Consider the following 16,659-nt stretch of genomic DNA (forward strand, 5'->3'; position numbering starts at 1 on the left):
GCTGACTAACTCGAGACTTGTCAAAACTCTTGACCGAAGGGAGAGGGGATGGAGGGCATGCAACTAATGCATGGTGACCTCTTGGCCAAAAGAGGAAGAGACAGCACAAATATGCTCATTCTACAGACTTTAACCCGATCCTGGAGTCAAGGAAAAACCACCAGGGTGACACTTTAGATGGGCCCAGGACCAAAGCCAAGTCCAAAGCCAGTTGAACTTGGCCAGTTCAAACTATACTTGACCTTGGGCAAAATTCTTACATGCATTTAAAGGTAATCCCCTAATCACTAAGATTATCCTAAGGATTCAGAAAAGAAGCACCAACTGTGTGTTTCATGATAGCAAGTAGAATAGACTGCAAAGTTCCTAACATAAAGATGTGATACATAGTGGAGGTAGATAACATTCCAGCTACCCTGATCTGATCATTATGCATTGTATACATGTACTGAAATACCCCCCACAGGGCCCGATATATGTGCATAATTATTATATGGTAATCGGTGGAAATAAAGGAAGTATCCAGAACCTGGCAACGTAACTTGGGTCACAGTAGATTCTCAACCAGTGTTTGTTCCTTCTCCTTCTAGCAAGTGAATTACTTTAATAGCTAATACTTCTTTCCCCACTGACTTTTTTTTGTTTCTTTCTTTTTCTCTAATTGCTCTATTGTTTTAGAGGTGATATGCAGCAGGGTTACATTTACATACATCAGGTAATAAGTACATTTCCTTTTGCATAATGTTATCTCCCATTCCCTCCCTCCCATCTCCACCAGGGAGTTGCACAGTTCACTTTCATCCATGTCCAATGCAGAGAGCCATGGTTCTATAAAAACATTTTGAAGTGAGAAGATAAAACTTTGAACTAAGAAATCAACCTGACAAGTCACTAACGCCGGTGGCTCACGCCTGTAATCCTAGCTACTCAGGAGGTTGAGATCTGAGGATCACGGTTCAAAGCCAGCCTGGGCAGAAAAAGTCCATGAATCTCTTATCTCCAATAAACCACTAGAAAACCAGAAGTGGCGCTCTAGCTCAAACAGTACAGCACTCGCCTTGAGCTGAAGAGTTGAGGGATAGTGCCCAAGCCCAGAGTTCAAGACCTATGACCAAAAAAATAAATAAATAAAATAAAAATATTAATGAAAATCCATAAATTTTAATTACTAAAAGTTGCTAGGGGACAATAGAACTAAATATGTTTATGAAGGAATGTGTATCAGAATCCCCTGGAATTCACAGTACTGCTACTATGTTATGTCCTACTGGGGAGTAAAACCCCACACCTTATTTTATTGTTTTGGTGCCAATTATAGGGCTTGAACCCACGGTGTTGTTCCTGAGTTTTGTTTTTGTTTTTTTGTTGTTGCAAAAGGCTAGCACTCTACAACTTGAGCCACGGCTCCACTTTTGGCTTTTGGTGCTTAATTAGAGATAAGAGTCTCACAAACTTTCCTGCCTAGTCTGGCTTTGAACTATGATCCTCAGATCTCAAGCCTCCTGAGTTGCTAGGATCACAAGGGTGAGCCATTGGTGACTCAGAGACCAAAAGTCTTACTATGTAGCTCAGGCTGAGTCTTGGGATACCAGGTATGAATAATGGTATCTGGCCTCACACTATAACCTCTTAACCTGCTGAGATGCTATCTCTCAGCACCTAAAAAAAGAAACACAGCAGGGACTATGCATGGAAACACACTGGTGATGGAATAAGAAAACTATTGGGATACCCATTCCCCATTCCTCTCATCGAGAGGCCATTTCATTCAAACACATCTTTAAATGGCCCAGATGGTTTTTCCTTTCTTTTCTTTTTTCACGTCAGTACCAAGGCTTGAACTTGGGGTCTCAAGTTCTCTCACGACTTCTTTGTTCACACCTGGAGCTCTACCACTTGAGCCACATTTCTAGCCCAGCTTTGTGGCTCACTGGAGATTAAGAGTCTCACAAACTTTTCTGCCCAGACTGGGTTCAAACCACGATCCTCAGATCTCAGCCTCCTGAGTAACTAGAATTACAAGCATGAGCTACTGGCCCCCCACTTTTTTTTTTCCTGCTGGTCTTGGGGCTTGAACTCAGATCCTGGGCACTATCCCAGGCTAGTGTTCTACCACTTGAGCTACAGCTCAGCCTTTTTGTGATTAATTGGAGATAAGAGTCCCACATACTTTCCTGCCCAGGCTGGCTTTGAATTATGAATAACAGAATACTAGGTGCGCCCCACCAGTGGCTGGCTGGCTCCCCACTTTGATGGTTTTCTAATGTAAGTCTCCAACTCACAGAGAGGAAATTCATTCCCTACTCTTTGTCCAAGTGGCATAGCAAGCTTCTGAATACTAAGCTTCTTCCCACAGATCAAAGATCATCATTCTAAGAAGTCTCTGCAGCAAGGTTCATTCTGCCAGGCTTTCAGCTACCTTCCTTACTGCTATGTTCCTTGTCCAGAGAACAGCATGCTAGTTTCTCCTTTTCCCTAGCAGATCCTCTCTCATATAAATAAACAGAGACATGAGTGGGCCGTTCCAGGAACCATCTCCACAGTTGCAAGTTCTCTTACTGTTGAACAACTCTTTGCTATAAGTTTTCAACTGTGGTCTGAAAGCATGCCAAACCTCCTGGCACTTTTCAATAATAACCCAAACCATGTTAAGGTTCCACCGCTCTGCCATCTGGCAAATAAACACACACAGTGGGTTCCATTTCACCAAGAGACAACTGATCCAACCGCTAGCGCAGTGTTACCCACCCAGCCCTTCATTTCATACACTAATTATTTTGCATACCCCATCTGATGCAAAAGAAAGGAAGAAAACGACTTTTGCAAGTGGCCCAGCTAAGCCATCCCTGCATGGAGATGAGTATTCAAGACCAACTGTCCCAGCAGGAACACCTCGACAGGACACCAGGTTTCCAGGGGACACAGGAAATAGATGCACCCTTCATTTGGGTTTCTCATAGCTCCTGTCTCCCATCTACCAGATGTAACACTGTCACTGTCATAGAAAGAGCAGGTTGTTTTCAAGGCTGGCTTAGAAGCTACTCTGAATAGCCACTGATAGTGGTTTTCAGCTCTTGATGCCCTTGATAAAGAGAAATTCCTTCTGTCTTTTGCCCACTTTCTTCTTCCATAGGTTGCCTATGGCAACCTTTGACCCACTCCCTATCTACCATGCACTTTTATCTTCCTCAGAAATATTGGTTTGGAATTTTCTAAGACTTCTGCATTGACTTCTGTTGTTGTTTTGTTTTTTGTTGGTCATAGAGCTTGAACTCTGGGCTTGGGTGCTGTCCTTGCACTCTTCAGCTCAAAGTGAGTACTCTACTGCTTGAGCCACAGCGCCACTTCCAGTTTTCTAGTGGTTTATTAGAGATAAGAGTCTCATGGACTTTCCTGCCTGGGCTGGCTTTGAACCGTGATCCTCAGATCTCAGCCTATTGAGTAGTTAAGATTACAGGCGTGAGCCACCGGCGCCCGGCTTGCATTGACTTCTAATTAAGGTTTCTGACTGTGTCCTTCCTTTTTTTCTTTTTTTTTTTTCTCGGTCGTAGGGCTTGAAATCTGGGCCTGGGCGCTGTCCCTCAGCACTTCAGCTCAAGGCGAGCGCTCTACCACTTGAGCTTCAGAGCCACTTCCGGTTTTCTGGTGGTTTATTGGAGATAAGAGTTTCATGACTTTCCTGCCCGGGCTGGCTTTGAACTGAGACCCTCAGATCTCAGCCTCCTGAGTAGCAAGGATTACAGGCGTGAGCCACTGACGCCCGGCTTCCTTTTTTTCTTTCATCCTTCTTGGTTCATAGCAGCATAAGACAGATCTTGACGTCAAAGCATTTGCAAGCATCATGTACTTAATTGCATGTAGTATCATTATTTCATTTCATGATGGTATCTACTACTATAATGAAATACCTGAAGCAGGCTAATTTTTTTAAAAAAAGTTTATTTTAGCTCATGATTCTAGAGTTTAAGGTCAAGAAGCCACATCTTACAGATTTGATCTCTTTCTTTCTTTCTTTCTTTCTTTCCTTCTTTCTTTCTCTTTCTCTCTCTCTCACTCTCTTTCTTTCTTTCTTTGGGCTAGTCATGGGGTTTGAACTTGGGGCCTGGGCATTGTCCCTGAGCTTTTTCACTCAAAGCTAGTGCTCTACCACGTTGAGCCACAGCTCTACTTCCAGTTTTCTGGTGGTTAATTAGAGATAAGAGTCCCACAGATGATCCTCAGATCTTTCTCCTGAGCAGGGAAGATTACAGGTGTGAGCTACCAGCACCCACTTACCGAACTCTTTCTGTCAGACTTCTGGGGTGGTGGAAGATATCAGACCACGAGAGGCAAGGAACATTTGCATGTCTTACTCTCTCTCCCTTCTTAAAAGCCATCATCATGAAGGCTCCATCCTGATAACCATATCTGCTCCTAATCACCTCCCAAATTCTCCCTAAACATAATAATCCCTAAGCATGTACCTTCTAAATACCCTGAAACAGGGATTAAATTTCAACACACCTAATCTGGTGTATCCATTCAAAGTACCCCAAACCACAGTAGCATCTGTCTTTTCTAAGTGATTTTCCCTGACCTTTTGAGACTGAGCAGCGTCTATTCTATTTTACTCTGCCCTGGAGCTTACCCTGAACTCAGAACATCTCTGTGACTCAGGGTTCCTTGTCCAGGAAACAGTCTCTAATCCTGGCACCTGCCAAGCCACCTCATACATTTTTGATGCTTCACCTATGATGTACACAAGAAATAGTAACCTTCTTACCATCCAGCTGTTTTACTTGTAAATCTAAAGCAGCACCGAGATGTCACAGCTGTCCATGTGCTTGTGAGGAGCTGTTTGTGATAACAGCTGCTTGTTTCAATTTTGTCTAGTTGTTTTTATTTGCTCAGCTCTAAACTGTCTTTACAAGGAACCACACAGCTCCTAGGCTCTGTGTGTGTGTGTGTGTGTGTGTGTGTGTGTATAAGTACTGGGGCTTAAACTCAGAGCCCCATGTTCCTGTTTGGCTTTTTTGCTCAAGGCTGGCAAATTCTACCACTTGAACCACACCTCCATTTTCAGCTTTTTGCTGGTTGGCTGGAGATAACTGCTGGAGGGATTTGTTTGCCTGGACAGGCTTTGAACCACAATCCTCAGATTACAGTCTCCTAAGTAGCTAGGATTACAGGTATAAACCATCAGGACCAAGCCCTGAGGCTTCTAGCACTCTTTAAAAATAACTTTAGATCATGACATTTTTGTTTGTACATTACTACTTTTTCAGTTAATTTGTCTTTGGATTCATGAGATAATAGCATTTAACACTTGTAAATTTATTTACAATGTGAGAGATCTGCTCTGAGCTTTCCATGTGAGCTAAAGCGTTCAACCCTCACTCAATGTGGTTAACAGCTCCTTACCATTTTAGATGAGGAAACAGGCACAGGGACTTCCAAAGGTCATTTAGCTAGGAAATTCGGAGTCATGGTCCAAAGCCAAGCAGTCTTGACTAAGGCTCTACTGCTGCAAATATATATTTGGGGGTTGGTCATGGGGGTTGAATTTAGGGCCTAGGTACTATCCCTGAGCTCTTTAGCTCAAGGCTAGTGCTCTACCACTTGAGCCACGGCTTCACTTCCAATTTTCTGGTGGTTATTTGGAGATAAAAGTTCACAAACTTTCCTGCCTGGACTGGCTTTGAACCTCGATCCTCAGATCTCAGCCTCCTGAGTTGCTAGAATTACAGGCATGAGCCACCGGTGCCCTGCAGCTTATATTTTTTATTTCTGCTAATGGTCACACTGAGGCTGGCCAAGGAAAACCCTAGGTAATGCGGACCCATTCCATGCAGGAAAAAGCCACAAGAGACTGGGGCAAGACATCTAGTACACAAACGCAGTGTACATACATTCCCATCTATATCTGTGTCATGAGGTTTCTGATTTCAGTGAAAGCTGTGTCTTGGGAGATGGGTGCGGCGCGACCATGCAGATGGCGGCAGCCTACTTCATAATGCATTATTTATGGATGCTATGATGTCATAGCTAATGGACACTTTCTCTCCAGATATTAATTCCCTAGAAATCCTCACTCAAAAAGCACCTACAACACTCCTCAGAACGGAACGCTGGCAGCTCGAATTTCTGCCATTAATCTGCAGAAAGGTCTACTTAGTGACCTAGCAATGGACAATTTCCCCAGGTCAAATAACATTTTAGTAAGAGCGCACTATCTTCCTACCTCAACTGCAAAGGGAACTTTCCACCTCAAAAGATCAGTCTTAAGTGCTCTCAAACGCCAGAATTTTACAGAAACCAAAGTAAATCATCAAGGCCAGGAAAAGGCAGCGAAATTAATTCTCAATTCCGAAGTGGTTTGATGTAATGTATGCACGTGTGCACATGCACACATACTCCATTCTCCTTTCAAAATACCCTCTGCTTCTCTGAAGTTTCAAGGTACATACCCCACATAACTTATTTAAAAGCCTACCATCATCCATACCACATAAAGAGGACTACACTAAAAAAAATTCAGCCCAATTTAAAATAAGAGTCCATTTGCTCTAAATGGTGATCTGCAAATGGCAGGGAAGAAACAGAATCATGGAAACTCTATATCTAAATATTACTTAAGTTCATTACTCTAGCTTATAGCTCTAAGAACTACCTAATAGGCATTCAACACCCTGGCTGAGGAGACGTGAGCTACAGATAGTAGAGAATAATAATAAAAGTGACAGTATTTTCAAATAATCACAATGGCAAGCATGCGTGATAAAGAGCAGAAAGACATACAGCAGAAAGTTAGCTCAGCTCAGAAGGCATGATGGCATTTTCCCAGGAGAGCTCTGGCCTTGAAGAGCATCAAACGGCGCTTTAGAGCACCTGGGCATTTGTGCCTGCCTGGCACCCTCCTCTCTCCTCCCCTCTGCCCACCCTGGACCAGAGTCACCACCATGAGCAAGCCAAGACCACTAAGGGAGCTGCGCGGGAGGGCATTCCTTACGCTCCATGCTCTGGGGTCCGCCTGAGATGTTCCACACGGCTCTCTCAGAGCTGCTTCATGAGAGAAAGGCAGGGACAAGCAAGCTTCCCAGTACCCTCAGGTCCAGACAAAGAGCCAGCCTCAACATCCTCTTTTGAGTGGACCAAACAACAGATGGCCACTAGTTTCCAATGTCTGCTGGAGGGAAGGAAATAAGAAGGCCGGACCTGTTTATTTGTAGCTTCCCCACTTTTTAGATAGAGGCTCAGAGTAAAGCAAATGTCCCAGAGGCCTCATCCTGAGCTGAAAATGAAGACTGTCGTTGATTTTCTTTTCTTTTTTTTTTTGGTTGGTCGTGGGGCTTGAACCCTGGACCTGGGCCCTGTCCCTCAGCTCTTCAGCTCAAGGTGAGCACTCTACCACTTGAGCCACAGTGCTACTTCCGGTTTTCTGGTGGTTTATTAGAGATAAGAGTCTCGTGGACTTTCCTGCCTGGGCTGGCTTTGAACCATGATCCTCAGATCTCAGCCTCCTGAGTAGCTAGGATTACAGGTGTGAGCTACTGGCAACTGGCTGTCTTTGATTTTCTTACTTCCCAGAAGCCTCGTGATTCCTCCGTGGCCTCACTTCTGTTTTCTTCTTTGTTCCCTGCTCCAGCCTCAAGTTCCAACGAGGGAGTTCAGAGCTGAGGGTGTGGCTGTGTGTGGGAGAGTGCGCCTAGCCTGCATAAAACTCTAGGTGAATTCCCAGCTCTGAAAAAATAATTAATGAATTCATCTAATTTTTTTTTAAAGCTAAGTGGCTTTTTCCCTTCAGGACCGCATGTTTCTTAAGCACGGGGATATGTCTTCCTCAAGGCCGGCCTCTAGTCTGGCTCTCCTGTATCCAGGTTGCAATGATCAATGATTCCTGGGGAATGAGCTGAGCTGGGCACTGACCGAGGGATCAGAGGGCACAGAAAGGAAGATGCCAGTAAATAGACATAGCTATCATTCACGAAGCACTTACTGTAACTATCCAAACTTTCCCACTGGTGGCCCCATCTTCAAATTAAGGAAAGTGGGGTGCAGAGAGGTAAAGAAACTTGTTACAGAAAAGCAAGGAACCAGTGGGGCATTGCTGGCTCACGCCTGGAATCCTAGCTACTCAGGAGGCTGAGATCTGAGGATCGCCATTCAAAGCCAGCCCAGACAGAAAGTCCATGAGACTCTTATCTCCAGTTAACCACCAGAAAACTGGAAGTGGTGCTGTGGCTCAAGTGGGTAGAGCACAAGCCTAGAGCTGAAGAGCTCAGGGACAGGGCCCAGGCCCAGAGTTCAAGCCCCATGACTGACACCCCACCCCCCCAAAAAAGCAAGGAACCAGGCACTGGTGGCTCATGTCTACAAATCCTAGCCTTCTTTAGGAGACCAAAGATTGTAGTTCAAAGCAAGCCTGGGCAGAAAAGTCAATGAGATTCTTCTCTCCAACCAGCAAAAAGCCAGAAAGAGAAGAGTGATGCTAGTGGTAGAACACTAGCCTTGAACAAAAAAGCCAAGAGAGAGAATGAGGCCCTAAATTCAGGCCCCAGGGGCTGGGAAGGTGGCTCAGTGGTAGAGCGCTTGCCTTGCATGCCTGAGGCCCTGGGTTCGATTCCTCAGCACCACATAAGCAAAAAGAAAAAAGCCGGAAGTGGCACTGTGGCTCAAGTGGTAGAGCGCTAGCCTTGAGCTGAAGAGCTGAGGGACAGCGCTCAGGCCCAGAGTTCAAGCCCCACGACTGGACCCAAAAAAAAAAATTCAGGCCCCGGTACTGGCACCAAAAGGAGAAAAGAGAAAGGAGAAGGAAGAAAGAAGAAAGAGAAGGAAAAGAAGGAGGAAGAAGGGGAGGTGGAGGAGGAGGAAAAAGAGGAGGAGGAGGAGGAGGAGGAGGAAGAGGCAGAGAAGAGGGAGAGGAAGAGAAGAGGGAGAAGGAGGAGGAAAGTCAGGAGGAGGAGGAGGAAGAGAGAGAGGAGAAGGAAAAGGGAAAGGAAAAGGAGAGGAGGAGGAAGAGGAAGAAGAAGAGGAGATGGAGGAGAAGTAGGAGGAGGAAGAGGAAGAGGAAAAAGCAGAAGCTCCCCAACCATCCTCATCCCCAACCCATACACACCAGGCAGGCTGGCTGCAGAGCCTGGGAAGAAAAGTAATGTAAAAGATTCCATACATAAGCTGGGCATCGGTGACTCACACCTGTAATCCTAGCTACTCAGGAAGCTGAGATCTGAGGATCTCAGTTCAAAGCCAGCCCTGGCAGGAAAGTCCATGAGACTCTTATCTCCTATAAACCACTCAGAAAACTGGAAGTGGCACTGTGGCTCAAGTGGTAGAGCACTCACCTTTAGCAGAAGAGCTGAGGGATAATGCCCAGGCCCAGAATTCAAGCCCTACGACCAGCCAAAAAAAAGAAAAGAAAAGAAAAGATTCCATACATGAAAGCAGCACTTTCGGTCATGGGATGCACTATGAGTTAAGATGAGACCAGGAGTTGCCTGGTACCTTCATATCCATTCTCCAAGTGTGTATGTGGATCTGTGTGTGTGTGTGTGTGTGTGTGTGTGTGTGCGCACGCACGCACGCGCTTAGGGGAAGCTCCAGGGCTTGAACTCAAGACCTCGTGCTTGTTAGTGTATTCTATTACTTGGAGCTATGTCTCTAGTCCTTATCGTTCTGGTTATGTTAGAGAAAAATGTCTTGATGCCCAGTCTGGCCTGCGTCACAATCCTGTGTACACTCTCCACTCAGCTGGGACAACAGGCTCATACCAGCACACTCAGTTTTATTCGTGGAGATGGGGGTCTTGCAAAATTTTTGCGTGGGCTGACCTTGAATTACAATCTTCCTATTGCCCCTTCCCCAACAGCTAGGATTACAGGCATGAGCCACTATGCCAAGCTTCTAAATATTTGTAAGCAGGTGACTACATGAATGCAGATTCAGGTAGCGCTGGGCTAAGTTCCAGGGCATGCTCTCTGTCCCAAGACCTTTCCTCAGGTGATGGCTGGTTTAGGACAAATCCCCGTGCCTGGCTGCCTTCAGCTCACCAGGCTGCACCATCAGGGGCAGCGAGGCCTGGAGCAGGGTGACCAGAGCTGTGGGATGTCAGAGAATATCTGGAGGAACAAAAGGCACAGAGGTGGAGTGTCCAGCCCCTCAGGGTGGGGAACAGGGGACTAGAACTGGGAGGAATCGCAGACTGGGTTAGAGCACATGGCAGAGCCCGGAAGTCTGCTGGGGACTGTTTCGCTGCAGTGGACGCCTCCTGACAGCTCTTATCAGGGGCTGCTGCTGCCTGCCTGGGCCCCCTCAGCTCCCACGGCCACCCCCAGGCTGCTGCAGTGGACAGCTATCTGGGGAAGCAGAAAGAACCAAGGAAAGTATATTTAGTACCATTGAAACAGCAGGTTCCAGCCTCAGAGGGCTGAGAGGATTACTCAGCCTGGAGAGGGGAGCGGCTCCTTCACCCAGGAAACGCTAAGAAATGGCCAAGCCAGGTCCCAGCCCAGGTTTCCAGGTCTGCCACCAGCAAGGAAGGGAGAGAGAAGACTAAATACTGGCTGGGCACACAGCGGCTCACACCTATAATCCTAGTTACTAGAGGCTGAGATCTGAGGATTGTGATTCAAGGTCTGCCTCAGCAGGGAAGTCTGTCAGACTCTACACACCAATGAACCAGCCAGGAGTGGAGGTGTGGTCAAGAGGTGTGGTCAAGTGCTAGAGTGCTAGCCTTGAGCAAAACAAACTAAGGCAAAGCACCCAGGCCTGAGTTCAAACCCCAGTACTAGCACACATGCACGTGCACACACATACACACACACATTAATTAACACACATTAACTGCAGACCAGTGGCAGCCAAGAAAACATTAGGAGCACCCCCGACCACCTGTCTGCAGGCTTCGCTCAGGGGTCAGAAGGCTGCTGGGCTGACTTCAGCTGCTCAGAACATCTTCCCCATCCTGGCCTCTCTGTCCCTGCAGGCCAGGCTGGCCTCATTCTCCCTGAACCAGCCCATGAGGTTCTGCAGGGAAAGCGTCCCCAGCTGCCAAAATGCTCTGCTGCTGGGTTGCTAAAACAAAGATGGTAAATTGCTATGTAGACTGTCATCTTTAAATAAAAACTGAAGCCCAGCACTAAATCTGAAACAGTTCCCAAGAGTTGAATGGGATAATGTAGAACAGGCCGGGTGGCTGCCTGGCAGGGTGGGAAATCCCCTGCCAAGTCACCCCTTGACCTGGTTGGGGGAAGCGAAAAGGGAGAGGGAGGCAGAGGTGTGGCCCCAACTTTGCTTGTCAGTTGGGCACATTGCAATAATGCAAGTTGTTGTGAGGGACAAGCTGGGTGCCCCAGGACTGGCACAAACACAATCAACTGGGGTACCTGTTAAAAATACAGCCAACTCTTGTCAACCCAAGACGAAACGGCAAACCTGGGCCAAGATATGCGTGTGTGTGTGTGTGTGTGTGTGTGTGTGTGTGTGTGTGCACACATGTGCGTGCTCAAGCACGCATGTAGTACTGGGCTTGCACTGAGGGCATGGGCACTGCCCCTTAGCTTTGTCGCTCAAGGCTGGCACTCTTATCACTAGGGTCGCAGCTCCACTTCAGGCCCGTGTTTTGTTTTGTTTTGTTTTGTTTGCTGGTTAGCTGGAGATAGAGTCTCAGGCTCTTTTGTGCAGGCTAGCTTGGAACTGTGATCCTCAGATCTCAGCCTCCTGACTGGCTAGGATTACAAGCGTGAGCCACCAGCGCCTAGCTGACTGTTATCAAGCTCCATCTATCCGCACCTGGTTGGTGGAAGACACACACTGTGAAACCCTGAAAGGTGACTATAATTCCTCTTTGAATCTTGGAAGTGGGGGTGAAGAACTCAGAGCCTTAGTTTAAAGGTATCACTTCAATTAGATTTTGCAAGAAGTCTAACAAGAGGCTCTCTAGGAGATAGGACTGCAGCCAGGCCCAAATCAGCACTCATGCAGGGGTGGATCCAGCTTTTGTGGAGCCTGAGCTTGCTTACACAATTTCAAGAGTCTTTAAGAAAAAATAATTCAGCTGGGGGTGGCTTTGTGGGAGAGAGCGCTTGCTTAGCATATGCAAGACCCTGACTCCAATCCCTAGATCTGAAGGAAGAGAAATCAAGATTCCCACCCAAAAGTCAGCAGAGTTTTACACTTGGCTGGCTTCCCAATACTTCTCCCTTTCTTACTTGGCTCCTTTTCCTACTGCTGGCTGTGGTGACCACCTGGCAGGGGCTGATGTCTCTTTGCCTGTGGAGAGCATACATTTACCTAAAAATTCCAAGGAAATCCAGCTCCTGGAGTGCAGGCTGCTGACCGCTCCACCAGCGACACCATCCTATCTCAGCAGACTTTAAGTCTGTTGCCCTGAATCTGGTACAGCACACTGCTGTTCCAGAAACTGCCCTGAGCCTTATTTTGGGGAGAGGATACAGCCTGGCCAAAAAAAAAAAAGCAAAAGCACCTTAAATCCATGCATCTCCCATGATTCATTGGTTCTATTTGTGAGTCTTCATCCCAAATATGATCCAAAGCAATGAGCAACTTGCGTGGAAATGTGCGTGGCAGCTCTATTTATACTAGGATAAGAGAGAAAAGACAGAGCTAGTAAACTTATGCATTTATTATGTCAGGCACTGCTCCGGGCTTGTAAGTGTTAGTGAAGTTAAGCCCATGGCCCTGTGAAACCCACTTTACTGGTAAAGAAACTGACCCACAGGTGCCAAGCCTAGATTTCTAGCATCTGCTGATTTCCATGATGCTAATATCCCATGATGGCTAAGCTTAGCAACTAGTTCCCAAATTTCTTGAATATTTAACAACTAGCTTTTTTTTTTTTTAAATGCTGCACTGGGCCTTGTGCTCTTTCTTAGCTTATCGGCTCAAGGATGGAGTTCTGCCACGTGAATCACTGGCTTTTTTGGTGGTTACCTGGGGATGAAAGTCTCACAAACTTTCCTGCCTCTGCTGGCTTTGAAGCTAGATCCTCAGATGTCCGCCTCCTGAGTAGCTAGGATTCTGGACATGAGCCACCAGCACCTGGCTCCACAGCTGGCTTTTGCAAGCCAGTTTGGGCCAAATCCATGCAACATACTTGAAACTGCAGCCCGCAACAGTGCTGCAACTTGTTTAGTGTCAGACCTTCAAGTTCATCACACCACACCGAGGTCCACGCACACCCACCAAGGGAACCCTGATGCACGTGCAACACACTGACACTCAGCATGTAAGATCTTCACAGTAACCCTGTGAAGCCTGGGCTTATTACGGTGGTCCTGAGTATTACGTGGAATGGTTTGCCTAAAGTGGATGAGAGAGGGCAGGCTCCAATGCGGTGCTCAATGAGCGTGGCGCGCGCAGGCTGCCCAGCGGTGAAGGTGCCATCCCGACCCGGCCAGGCTGGTGGCAATCTCTCCAACCACGTTGAATGTTAGGGGAAGCGGGAAGAACCGCCGACCCGCCGACTCCGGGCGCTTTGCCGAAGCGAATGTTGAAGGGGGGCGACGGGAAAGCTCCGAAGCGGGGTCAGGCCGCAGTGGAAAGACGCGGCATCACCTGGCAGCTGTGACTCTGGGCGAGTTACCCAACACTCCGAGCTTCGGTTCCCCCTTTCTCCGGGGAAGGGAAGGGGTGTGAAGAGACAAAACTGGAGACGGCGGCCCACAAAAGGCGCTCGGCCGGTCCGGGTGGGGGTTCCGGACGTCTCACCGGGCTGGGGCTGGGCCGGGCCACGGTGACAGCCGCAGCGGCCGCGCCACGGCTCCGCCCGGGCAACCCACTCGGGAACCTTCTCCGCCCCGGCGCTGGGCCACCTTCGCGGCCCCACGGTTGGGCCGCGCACCGCGGAGCCGCGGCCCCGGGGCGCCCGAGGTCCCGCCGCGCCTCCCCGGGACGGGCGCGCGGCGCGCGGGCGCCCGTCCCACCACGCCCGCCGCCCCGAGGGGGACCCCGCTTTCGGAATCCGGATCCCACTCCCCCTGCAGAGTTTTTTGGGGTTGGGCTCTCCTTTCCCTCCCAGACCATCATTAATACAGCGAAGCCCGGCTCCTGCCTCTGCTTTCAGCCAAACTTCCTCCCCGCGCGACTCGGCAGCTCTGCGCTCTCCCGCGCGCGGCTGCGATCCCGGGGAGCGCGAACCGAGCCGCGAGCAGCGGCGGGCGGCCGGGGCGCCCGTCGGGGAGGCACCTCCAAGCCACGCCCGAGCCCGGAGGGAGGGAAGGATGCCCAGCGGGCAGCGCCGGCCCGGGCGGCTCCTCGCCGTCTCTCCCGGGGTCCCGATCCTCGGATCCCCGCAGGTCCCGGCGCCGCTTACCTGACGGCGGCCGCTTCCTGCTCAGGCGGCTCACGGCGCGGTTGAACATCGCCGCGGGCGCCCAGGCTCCCAAGGTGGAGCAGCCCCGCGGCGCGGCGGCCGAGCCGGAGCGAGGCGAAGAGGAGGAGGAGGACGGTGAGGGAGGAAGGAGGAGGGCGGAGAGGGCAGGGAGGAGGAGGAGCCCGCGCGGCTCCGCCCCGGCGCGCCCAGCCCCCGCCCGCCGCCTCCTCTCGGCGAGGCGCCGCGTGGCGCGCTCCGTGCGCCCAGCCCGCCCGCGCCGCGTGGCCCGGGATGCAGCCTCGGGGCGCCAGGGCGGGGCGGGGCGACCCCAGGTGACCCCCACACACACACCGGTGAGTGAGCCGGGGATGCCCAGCAGGCAGCCGAAGGCGCCGTCCGGGACTGAGGAGCCCTGCCCGGGCGGCTGGCGGAGGCGGGGAGAGCCGGGCCCCTTGCGTCCCCGCGGGGCTCGCCTGCCACGCCGCCCCGCGCGCCGGGTTTTCCACTCCCTAGTCCACCCCGGCTTCCGCCCGCTCCCGGCAGCCGGGCACGGCACAGGCCGGCGCCGTGTGCGCACTCTTGGCGTCCCGGGTCCCGGCGATCTGAGGTCCCCGCTCCTTCCCGCGCGCACCCCACAGGCGCCGCCAGGGCCCCGGCCGCGGTGCCCGCGCGCGGGAGTCGGGCCGCCGCGAGTGGGCGCCACAAGCCAGGCGCCTTCTGCCCTGGGCCCGAGGCTCTGCGGACCCGAGACACTGGTGTAACTTTGGGGGACTTTCCGCTCCAAGACTGGAATCACGCAGGGCCTGCCAGGCTCCCGGCTCCCGTGGCACTCCCCCTCCCCCAGTCACCTGCGCAGCGTCTCCCTCCACCGCTTCCAGTTTATAACTTCTTCTACAAAACAGCCCAAGGGGGAATTGGGGTCATTAGCCCCATTTTCTTGAGCATTTGGTTTGCAAGGAATTGTCTTTCTGGCGAGTTTTTTTTTCCTCCTTGTGTATCTGGCTTTGTCTCTAAATTGCTCTTTATTTTTAGCTGTACTAATTGCTATTTTTCTAAGCCCAGTCGTCGTCCTCCCCCCCCATTCTTCTGAAGTATTTTCACTAGTTGGCACTTTCTTTTTTATCTTCTATTCTGAGCTTCCTGTTCTGCTTGTTCGTCCTCCCTCTGCCCATCCCACAGTCCCAATTCCACCCCAGCTCTGGCCCTCTGGTTGCCTCTCATTTCTCTCCCTACTCTTCTTAGTCAGAGTCATTTTCTGCAGAGTAGTTGCACATCTTGGCCCTCCGTGGCCAGCGGAGGATTGGCCTGCCTGCAGACAAGGTGTGGAAGGGAACAGGTGACAGGTGAAGAGCCTTAGAACCTAGCTTCCAGGCTGGTCTTTAAAAATGTCCTCTTTTTGGAAATGGCGCTCTGGCTCAAAGTGGTGGAGTACTAGCTTTGAGCACAAAAGTTCAAGGACAGCGTTCAGGCCCTGAGTTCAAGCTCCATGACCAACTCTCCTCCCCCCACCCCCCCCCCCCAAAAAAAGTTTTATAGGCCAACTCCAGGGACAAGCTTCTGTTCTGTTGAAATGATACTTGCATATACTCAGGACTTTGTAAGAATGGGGTTTTAAATACTGGCAGGATTCTGGATCTCAATGAGATCACTGTGTTTCCGAAACAATAACAGAATTTGTGGGACACACCTCCTGAGAAAACTTCCCCAGAGACTAAATCACAAGTAATCCTAAGGCAGGGAATAAGGAGACAAACAATGGCAGCCAGACATTCTGCTCTGGTCTTTCCTGAGCTTAGAACCTCAGCCGTTTCCTAAATAAGGGGAAAGACGTAACAGCTTCAAACCACTTTCACTGCCTTGTTATCATATCAAATAGTATTGAAGACTATGACTAAGGTTTAATGTATACAATTTCTCTCTTTTTTTCTTTTTTTTGGCTTGGGGAACTCTGTTTTAAGTGTCCTACAATCCAAAAGCTAGTCTTCAACATGTAGTGTGCCGAAAACCAAAACAAAAGTTACAAAGCATCTTCCCTTCCAAAGCTTGCCAAGCACACACACACACATAGGTCCTACCTGTAGTTTACTCATGCCTTGGAGGCGCCCACCACCAAGTCCAGTCCAGCAACCCACCCAGCCCATCCCTAACCCTCCCCCCCTCACTCACATCAAGCCTTTGGAGACAATGGCAAGCCTTATTCATAGTGAAAGGAGACACTTTTCTCCCTGTCTCACCTTTGGTTCCATGACCTTCAGATCAGGTGGGAAGAGAAAGCCTAGAGTCTTCCAGAAACAATATTCAGAAGGCTTTTGTTGTTATTGTTGTTGTTTTGGTCATGGGGCCTGAACTCT

At 49.7% G+C, this 16,659-nt stretch overlaps 1 protein-coding gene across 2 annotated transcripts in view; it reads right to left on the reverse strand.

The window, feature by feature from the left end:
- Rgs10 (regulator of G protein signaling 10) overlaps nucleotides 1-14,436 on the reverse strand; it is a 40,187-nt gene extending 25,751 nt beyond the window's left edge. The window contains exon 1 of one of the 2 annotated variants that reach the window (XM_042701363.1): nucleotides 14,309-14,436. In XM_042701363.1, coding sequence (XP_042557297.1) covers nucleotides 14,309-14,357 — 49 coding nt within the window. In that variant the 5' untranslated portion in view covers nucleotides 14,358-14,436. Of the gene's footprint in view, nucleotides 1-6,988; nucleotides 7,011-14,308 lie in introns of those variants that run through there. The other variant, XM_042701365.1, reaches the window with a different exon arrangement.
- Between the last annotated feature and the right edge of the window lie 2,223 nt (nucleotides 14,437-16,659).

The sequence above is a fragment of the Dipodomys spectabilis genome, unplaced genomic scaffold, assembly GCF_019054845.1.
Source record: "Dipodomys spectabilis isolate Male_0828 unplaced genomic scaffold, ASM1905484v1 ptg000289l, whole genome shotgun sequence".
Taxonomy (NCBI): domain Eukaryota; kingdom Metazoa; phylum Chordata; class Mammalia; order Rodentia; family Heteromyidae; genus Dipodomys; species Dipodomys spectabilis.